The 9,898-nt window shown below is 35.8% G+C and overlaps 1 protein-coding gene across 2 annotated transcripts; it reads left to right on the top strand.

Moving 5' to 3' along the window:
- On the top strand, positions 1 to 9,898 carry LOC111451202. 2 transcript variants are annotated; one of them, XM_023091533.1, is made up of 14 exons: positions 1 to 151; positions 1,051 to 1,148; positions 1,733 to 1,860; positions 2,407 to 2,560; positions 2,665 to 2,774; positions 3,096 to 3,179; positions 3,272 to 3,320; positions 3,428 to 3,519; positions 4,506 to 4,635; positions 5,545 to 5,624; positions 5,708 to 7,374; positions 7,805 to 7,918; positions 8,009 to 8,759; positions 9,123 to 9,898. In XM_023091533.1, exons 2-13 carry the CDS (start codon positions 1,056 to 1,058, stop codon positions 8,572 to 8,574), a joined length of 3,267 nt encoding a protein of 1,088 aa, XP_022947301.1. In that variant the 5' UTR covers positions 1 to 151; positions 1,051 to 1,055; the 3' UTR covers positions 8,575 to 8,759; positions 9,123 to 9,898. The 2 variants fall into 2 exon arrangements, with proteins under 2 accessions (XP_022947301.1, XP_022947300.1); XM_023091532.1 differs by having other exon boundaries at positions 4,500 to 4,635.

The following is a 9,898-nucleotide window of genomic DNA, read 5'->3' as shown; positions in this document are numbered from 1 at the left end:
GAAGACAGCGGCCTAAAAAGCCATCCATAAACAATAGTTTCTCTCTCCCTCGGTCATCCTATTGTTCTTCTCTGTTTTGCGTCTTCGTTATCGTGCGCTTCTCGGACGATCTCAACCTCACAGATTCATTGCCTGCCTAATATCGATCTCTGTATGACGGCTAGCTCTAATTTGAAGCCATAATTCTGCAATCTGATCTTCCTCTGTTGTTTAATCTTTATTTTTGTGTTTTCAATCTTCAAGATCCCTAATTTTATTCATCGTTTCATTCTGCAATTTCAACAGCTATTTCTTTTGGTTTTCATCTAATTTTCAGCGACTTGTCTTATTTGATTCACATCGATATTTATATGCGTTTCGATTTTCGGTTTGTTGCATGTTAATGAATTTAATTAGGTCTTCGATTCAATTTTTTTGTTCTTCGCGAGTACTTGCCGTGTCTTCGGTAATTTTTTGTTATGTTTTTATTTTGAAAATTGTTCGATCTAGAATTCTGGTATTTACAGTTTTCATGTGCTCTTCGTTGAAAATTGTCTTTTAGCTCTAGCACAATCGATTGACATAAGGTTTCATCCTTCTATTGTGCTCGTTTCAGTTAATAGATGGTTTTGGGGTTTATTTTATCTGTGTAAAAAAAATTTCGCGGTTATTGATGGAAGTGTGGGCATTAGATGTAGGGTGTGGCCATGAGTATTGTGTAGGAACATGATAGCATGTCTAATTAAATGTTAGCGAGCGCTGGCAGCACTTTCGCCTGTATGGTTCTCTTGTTCTTGTCACATGATAATTATTGATATAAATAACAAAATGTGGAATAAAAAATATTTTTTACTACACAGAGCTGACTCTTAGATACGGTGAAGATTGATAGCATCTTCTAGTTTCCTGGGAAAATTATTGAAAGTAGTGTCCTGTGTACAATTAGACATCAGAATGAGTTAGACTGCTTTCCCCCTAATTTGTATATGCACTTAGTAGGCTTTTGTTCCATTCGCTGGTAGCCTTTCAGCTTTTGCTTTCATAATTATATTTGCTTTATTTTGTTCATAGCAACCATGAGTGACGGAGGAGAAAAGACTTGCCCCCTCTGTGCGGAAGAGATGGATCTAACTGATCAGCAATTGAAGGCATGCAAATGTGGATATGAGGTCTGGAACCTATACCGTAAATGTAGATCAGCAATTGAAGAGATGTGATCTCTTTGTATTTTTACAAGTTCTATAGAAAATATATTATATTTGGGATTAGATTATGGCGTGATAATAAGGTTTAGCCGAGTGTTGTTAGTTAGTAGCTTTCTCATGAAAATCAAAAGAAAACGACACTACGATATATTATGGAAAAATGACGATTTATTTATTTGATCCTACTTCTTTTTGCGGACTTCTGTTTTTTCTGGGTTTCATATTTTAGTTTTAGTCTGACTTATAGCAATGTTTATTGATGTTTTGACACTGCTATTAAGTTTAGACAAACGTCTATCAGCAAAACAACCTTTTGGAGAAGTTTGTGCATCTTTTCTGAATTCCTTTCATTGAAGACTTATGCTTCCCACTTTAGATGTCGAGTTAGCTCTTATTTTTTTGAGAATTAGGGAACTTTCATATTATATTTTAATTTTCCACAAGTTTTATGTATATTACTCGAGCTTCCAGTAGTTTATTATGGATATATCTCCATCTCAATTTAAGAGTAGAATAGAATCTTAAATTTATGGCTACACCACTTTCAGATCTGTGTTTGGTGCTGGCATCATATTATGGACATGGCTGAGAAGGATGACACCGAGGGTCGATGTCCTGCATGTCGTTCTGTATATGACAAGGACAAAATTGTAGGCACAGCATCAAGTTGTGAAAGGTCATTTTCCCTAGTTATTTTCTATCTGCTTTTATTAACTAGGGGCTTCTTACAAATCCCTGTGCTTTGGGAAATTCCTTATCTAGTTTTTGCCTCTTCTGAGGTTGCAGATTTTTTTTTTTTTTTTTTTTTTTTTTTTCCTATCAGAAAAAAAACAATTAATCAGCACTACATTAGTGTCTGACTAGTGTTTGGGTATAGTGGTCGGCAACTGTTTGATAGAGTTTTGTTATTCTTCTTTGCTATTAAATCAAAATGGGGTGTCTATTACTAATATTATTTTAAATTTATTTTCCTGTAAGGTCTGGTGTAAGATTAATTTGGGATTAGATTTATGTTAGCTTAATATTTGGTCTTTGTTCTTGTCTCGTTTCTCTTTTAATGACGAGTGTTAAGAGTGTTAAATCCCATTGCTCAGTGATGGAGTTGTTTGATGGTACGACTAGGCATAAACATTTTGCATTACTTTGTTATTGCTACCTTATTCATAATTCTTCCATTTGCATTTTTTTAGATAAACCTGTCCTTGATAATTGTTATTAGCAGATTGGTTGCTGAAATCAGCGTGGAAAAAAAGTTTAAGTCACAAAAAGCAAAAACCAAATCATCTGAAGGACGGAAACAACTTAGTAGTGTACGTGTGATACAACGGAATCTTGTATATATTGTTGGGTTGCCTCTTAACCTGGCAGATGAAGATGTATGTTATGCTTCTCTGTTTCTGTAACTATTGGTTCTTAAATAGGTTTGTTTACTTTTAGTTCTGATGGGTTAATGGATGCCCTCTTATCATCCCTTGTGCAGCTTCTTCAGCGTAGAGAATACTTTGGTCAGTATGGGAAAGTTCTAAAAGTGTCCATGTCCCGTACAACAACTGGAGTCATTCAACAATTTCCAAATAATACGTGTAGTGTGTAAGTTCAAATGTTTTTATAGAATGTGAATCTTACATTGTTTTTTTCTGAAAATAAATTGTTTTATTTATTTACATAGGTTATTTAACTTTCAGATAACTCATTGCATTTCTTGCTGCCCTTTTGGAACATTTTGTTTCTGGGCATCAGGTTTGTACATGAAGGCTGATTTGTTTAGTTTGAATTTGGGGCATTGAAATATTTCTTATTCCATGATTTACTAGAATTTTGTATGCTATATGCATACAAAAATATTTATTTATTTATTGTGTTTTTTTCAAATGAAAAAAATCTTTATTTCTTGTAATTTTTTTGGGTTAGATATATTACATACTCAAAAGAGGAGGAAGCTGTTCGTTGTATCCAAAATGTACATCAGTTTGTCTTGGATGGTAAACCTTTAAGGTGAGTGTATAAATAGAGCACATTTTGAATATTCCAACCAATGGATTGGTGAAAACTTTGTAATTTGCTATCTCTGGGTGCCTCAATTTTAGGGCATGCTTCGGAACGACAAAGTATTGCCATGCTTGGTTGAGAAATGTGGTATGAATTTTATAATTTTCTTCTCTTGTTTTTATAGTTATTCTAATTGAAAATTTTATAACTCTTACATTTGCTTTGGATCATAATGTTATCAACTAATTTTTCAGCCTTGCTCCAACCCTGATTGTTTGTATTTACACGAGGTTAGTTCTCAAGAAGATAGTTTCTCGAAAGATGAAATCATTTCAGAATACACAAGGTGTGATAATCATTTTGTATTTAAAATTTCTGTTGTGCTTTTGGGATTTCTCTAATTTTTTTTTCTTTAGATTAAGATTCATTGTTCAATTAATTTATTAGTTATTTTTTAGTTCAAAATGCTAATTGATGTTTGACCATGAGTTATCGGAGAGGCTTGTCGAAAGATATATGATGTTTGACTACAACGAAGTGTGGAATGACATAGCTAGCAATTGTTTGCTCTGAATTTATTTCTCAGCTCTTTACCCTTTTCTATAAGTAGATGAAATTTTCTACTTCTGTTGTCGAACCAAATAAAGTTATCCATCATCTCTTAAGAAATAGGCTATGGATGTAATACAAATCCCTATCTCTACCACAATCTAGTTTGGACTACAAACGCAATAGATATCCATATATATCTGCCTATAATTATTTCCCTCGATTCTCTCATTATGCTAAATTTGCAGAGATTGTCCAATGTTCTACATTTATAATCTTTTAAAATTATTTTATGTTTTATGACATATCCCGTCAACTAGCTGATAGGTTCTTATGTTCCCTTCTACAAAAGAATATTGGAACTTGTAAAAGAGAAGACATCCATGGGGGAATTCCAACAAACATCAAACCTTAATAGCAATTTTAGCACAATGCTTCTTGCAAACAAGGGGAAGAGTGCAGCCTCCACTTCAGTGTTAGCCTAAGTACACACTAAGAGGGGGGAGATTATGGAAAATGAAGCCTCCATTGCATGATTATGCAAGTGATCAGCTTTCCCCAATCCAAATCTAAAAGAACACTTGATTCTAATAAACCACATAATAAAAGGGGATAAAATCCATTTCATGATCAGACAAGTAATACTATTACCATGATTGTTTTGTTGTTACTGTTATCATTGTTTATTGTTATGTTTGGATGACTCTTGCTATTTGCCATCTTGGAAACTTTATGTTTTGGTTGGATGATTAATTAACTTATGTAGTTGTATTAAAGGAGTAGGGTGCAACAAATTACTGGTGCCTCAAACAGTATGCAACGGCGTTCTGGGAATGTCTTGCCTCCAGCTTTGGATGATTACTGCAATAGCAATTCTTCAAATGGGAAACCCACTGTTAAAAACACTTCAAGTGTAAGACATCCTAAACTTGTATTGCTAAAGGAACTGTTGATGTTTCTTTCATATATATGGTATACAGCAATAATTTGTTCTATTAGTTTGATATTTGGTTATGTTAAACCTCATAACATTTGTTTGAAGATTAACGTTTTTGTGTTAACTATCAATGTATTAGTAGAGATTTCAACGGGGGGCGGAGATGCTTCCCTGTGAAATTCCCCATTCATTTTTTGTGGGGACAGGGTTCCCGTGGGTAATCTTTTCCATTTATTATTTATTCTTTTTAAAAAATAATTATTTTTAAGTTTTCATTTAACAATATAATCTTTATTAAAAAATTGTAGAAAAAATCATAATAAATAGATATATTTCATAAGAAAACACACACACACACACACACACACATATATATAATGTACTACCAACAAAATTTCTAAAAATTCAAACATTAAATATTACAACATAGTCATTAGTTTAAATATTACAATTAGAGTCTGAAAAGTAACTAATTTATTTTTTAATATTGCCCAGAAGTATATATATATATATATATATATATATATATATATGTTAAAAATATATTTATATTAAGTAGGACAGGGACGGGGAATGTAGTTAAACTTGGTTAAACTTTTTAATCGGAAGAACATTCTTGGGGTGACAGTCTATTACATATTATTTTGATAATATAAGTAATACATTCTTGGGGCTACAGTCTATTGAGTATCATTTTCATAATATAAGTAATCTTGACTGTCAGGAATAATTTTAGAAACTTTTGTGACATAGGTTATCTTTCTTTTCATAAACTTCTCTTTCTATTTATCACAAATTGGTTCACACATGTTATCTATAGAAAGTTTTATATCCAAAAGAGTTAAGGATTTTATGTTTATATGCTTGAATAATTTTGTTAACCAGAATACTGGTAGCACCATTAGAGGTTCTTCTCCAAATGAAAGCTCAGATAAGTCAATTGCTCTACCGGCAGCTGCGTCATGGTACATAGATGTTTATGTTTGCACACGTTTTAAAGTTCTCAACTTTATTTAAGAGGTCACAAAACACATGTTATTTCTGTCAGGGGAACCCGAGGCTCAAATTTCCAAGCACCTGCTACAAGTTTACCAAGTTCAAATGGGCCTTCCAAACGGTCCGATGCTGCTAATAGCATATTATCATCTTCCCCTTCAGTTGCAGGTATTTCTTCGGCTCCTACATTACATAGTGAAGCGGCAAAGAGACCTGCATTTAATGAGAGTCGCACTTCTAATAATGCCAAAGGTCACCAAGAATCCTTAAAATCTTTGAAACCTCCTATTAGCATGGATTGTCAACCTTTTTCAACAGACAGACATGAATCCCCCGAGGAGGTGCCTACTTCTGTATCTTTGAGTTATCCAGGGGCTGGTATTCCAGCCACCAAGGACAGTCAGAATGCAACGGCTTTGTCACCGATCATTTTGACTAATACTCACCATACTGAGGATTCTTGCAGTTCTTGTCCTGAAGCAGGAGATACTTCTGATGGGCTAATACAAAATCTGAGCTCAACAGTTATCATCGATAGGGATAATAGAGATGATCAATCTGGTCTAAGGCCAAATTCTTTAGTCTCTGATCATGATTTGATTAAAGCTTCCAGGGATCACCATAGCTTACAAGAGCAGTTTTCTGGGCAGTCTAGAGTAGCACCTCTAACTTCTACTGCTCGGAAAGGCGATGATTTGGTTAAGGACATGTCTTTTTCAAGAGAAGAATGTGATTGGAGATCAGATTTACAGAGAGAGGTGGTAAATGCAACTGAATTGGAAGAGGATGTGATATCTTTTAATAGTCAGAGGCTCAAGGATCCAGAGATTTTGAGCCCTTCAACTCGGCTGCCTGGCTGGGCTTCTACATTTCATGCTCTGAATGGCTCTACCTCTCATTCATTGTGGTCAGATGCTGTCAACGGGGCAGGAACCAGTTTGGCATCTGATTTGTCGCTTGTTGATAAACAGTTCAACAATAATTCATCTCTACAGTCATCTAGCACCCCTCCTGCATTTAGCAGTCACCTTGAGAATGGAGTCAATACTTCTGGGCAGTCTTTGCAGACTTTAAGACATATAGTGGCCAATGATACTACTAATTTAAATGCCTGTACACATTTTGTCGAAAACCAGCTCAATGATAATTCACATTTCCGTGCATCTAACGTTTCAACAACTATCAATAGCAACATGGAGAATGTGATCAGGTCTTCTGTTGCTACTGATATGCCTCATGGAAATTCATTTTTACTTCACAATGAAGGCAGAGGGAGGCACACGGGATGGTTGTCTGGTGACATATTGAATGCCAATAGCAATAGTTTTGTAGATAATGGTGAAAATAACATAATCTCAAATATACTATCAATGGACTTCAACATGTGGGATAACACATTAACATCCCAGAATTTGGCCAAGCTTCTGGGTGAAACTGACAAACAGTCTCCAAGTTCTAGGAAGGTGCAAAACAACAATCAGTCCAGGTTCTCCTTTGCCAGGCAGGAAGATTCTAAAGCACAAGATTTCAGGATACAACCTTCTGTTGATATAATTGGACAGATGCAAAGGAATCAGTCTTTGAGGCATGATTTCTCTGAAAATGGAAATGTGCATTTGGACAAGTTTCATAATAGTGGTGGCTTCTATTCTAACAATTATGATGGATCAGTAAACCATTCAAGCAGCCACTCTATTAATTCCTCAAATAAGCTCTCTGGTGAGTGTTCATATTTTAGATCAGTTTTCAGATATTTTGGCATCTTTTTGTTTTTGAGCTTTCTTATCTAATGGTAGTGTTTGTCAGATTGTTTTCATATTGTCTTAATTTTCCATTGTCTTTATATATTTTTTCTTTGCATTATTCTTGCATGTTGGTAGTGTGTCGGTATGGAAATATCTTCTTTGTGCCCGTTCCTGGGATTCAGATCACCAGAACCAAATTTCTCCTGTTTTGATTTGTTTTTTTCTTCAAACAGATGCTTCTACATCCAAGGAAAAGTCTTATTTTGCTTCTTTTGATTCATTCATCTATCTATCAGAATTAAAGTATTGTCCCTCATATTCGACATGCTCTCTGAAGTTCCCTTTTGGAACCAGCTGTTTTACCTGTTTAGAATAGAAACCTCCTCACAGACTCTCTTTTGCAGCCGTTTCGAGAGCTCAAATTTCGGCTCCACCTGGCTTCTCTGTTCCAAGCCGGGTGCCCCCTCCTGGTTTCTCTTCCCATGACAGAGTGGATCAAGTTTCTGACTCCTTATCTGGTTTGTGTGTTTTTCTTAGCTTATTAAAGTTATATTTAAATTCTTTTGTACCTTTTGTTCACTGGGTTAAATTTTCACCTTTTGATTCAGGAAATCATCTTCTTGATGCTTCTTCTTTATTGAGAAATTCATATCATGAAAATCAAACTGGAAATAATGTTAGCACTGGTGATATTGAGTTTATGGATCCGGCTATTTTGGCAGTTGGTAAAGGGAGGCGTCAGATAGGTCTTAACAATACTGGTCTAGATATTAGGACACCATATTCTCCTTCATTAGGTACCTTCGATAATGAAGCGAGTCTACGGTTACTGATGCAAAGATCTCTGAACCCCCAGCAGAGGTATTCTGATGTTCGAGATGGTTTCTCTCATCTCGGGGATTCCTATGGTATTTCTACGAGGTTTGCGGACCAGTCTCAGGTTAACAATCTATCTAATTTTGCACAGCTGTCCCTCCAAAATTCTAGAAATGGGCTGTCACATGGCCACTGGGATGGAGGCTGGAATGAGGTTCAAGGCGGAACCAATATTAGTGTGGCAGACATATTGAGAAATGATAGGCTTGGACATAACAAATATTATGCTGGTTACGAAGACTCAAAGTTTCGCATGCCCAGCTCAAGTGATCTATATAACAGGACCTTTGGGATGTAAAATTTGGTGAATTTAATGATTTGAGTGCCTAGATTGGTGGCAGCGTTTGAGCAAAGGACTAGGAAATTAACCTTGTGAGGTCCGTGAACGTGTAGCCATGATATCGTGGGAGATTCATAGTCCGGCCTTATGGCTTCCTGATGAAGATTTGTGCCCCCGATGGAATTGGATCATGTTACCTCCAGGTAAGGATGTATCGTCAGTATATTTTTCTTTTGTTTAGTTACTCTTCCTTCCTAAAACAACTTTTTTTAATTGAATAATTTTGTTTCTTTTATCATCTTCTGCCCGTTTCTTATAATCCCCCCCTCCCTCAACCCAAATAGGCAAACTCCTGTGTTTGGTCCTGAAGAATTTTGATAGGTTGGATAACCCTATTTTTGGAAGAGGTTATTATTTACCTTCTCATTATTGCCTTGTAGTTAGAAGTTACTGTTGCGTGCACATGGAAACGTATGGATTGATTGGAGCTAACCTTGAAATCGTTCCTCTATTTTTTTGTGATTGCTTGCTGATTTGTTCTACTTGTTCCATTCGTGTCTGTGTAGGTGTGATATCGCTCACGCGTTTGTATCCCGGCAAGTTGTATATTGGCAACTATTATTTGACAGGAAGTTGTAAATGTCTGTCAATCTTGTAGGGGGACCCTACCTCCAGCTGTTGAATAGTTTGTTCCTTGGTAACAGCAAAGAGTAAAAGAATCTACTGTTTAAGGTTGAGATTGGAGTTCCTGAACTTCACGAGGCTATATGTGAATCAATTCGAATGTACTTTGATTTTTTTACAACTGTTTTTTACTTAGTTCATTAGATTATACTTCAAAGACTGGGAGTTTCCTGCCTCTGGGATCAGATAGATCGATGGAGTTCCTGGCCTCATTAGGTGATAATCATTCCTCCCTCGGGTTATTGCCAGTGCAATTACAATGAGGTGGAAACTTGGTTCATTACCGCTAAAGTTGACCCGTCACGGTGGCAGCATAAACTTGATGCTGACTTCACCGGGAAGAACGTCGACTCTCGCCTCTTTTACAAATCAACTAATTGGGTGGATCAAATCCTTTGACTTCTCCACTTCCTTCCAAGTAAGTCAAATACCCAAGTATTAAAAAGTGCCTGTACGGTTGTATCGACCAAAAGCAAGACCTTATGAATTTTCTGGTATCACAGTATGCATGCTGGATGAATACCTATAAACATGTATTACCATAGTTTTCTTTCTTTTTGGGAGAAATTGAACAATATTCCTACTCGAGATGCCAGATGTTTGATTAAATGAAGTTTGGGGTTGCTCTGTATGTTGGATGGACGAAGTGTGTTCTTTT

Source organism: Cucurbita moschata, unplaced genomic scaffold (assembly GCF_002738365.1).
Source record: "Cucurbita moschata cultivar Rifu unplaced genomic scaffold, Cmos_1.0 Cmo_Scf00013, whole genome shotgun sequence".
Lineage (NCBI taxonomy): Eukaryota > Viridiplantae > Streptophyta > Magnoliopsida > Cucurbitales > Cucurbitaceae > Cucurbita > Cucurbita moschata.
Note: the sequence above shows the minus strand (reverse complement) of the source record. Positions and strands in the feature narration are given on the sequence as shown.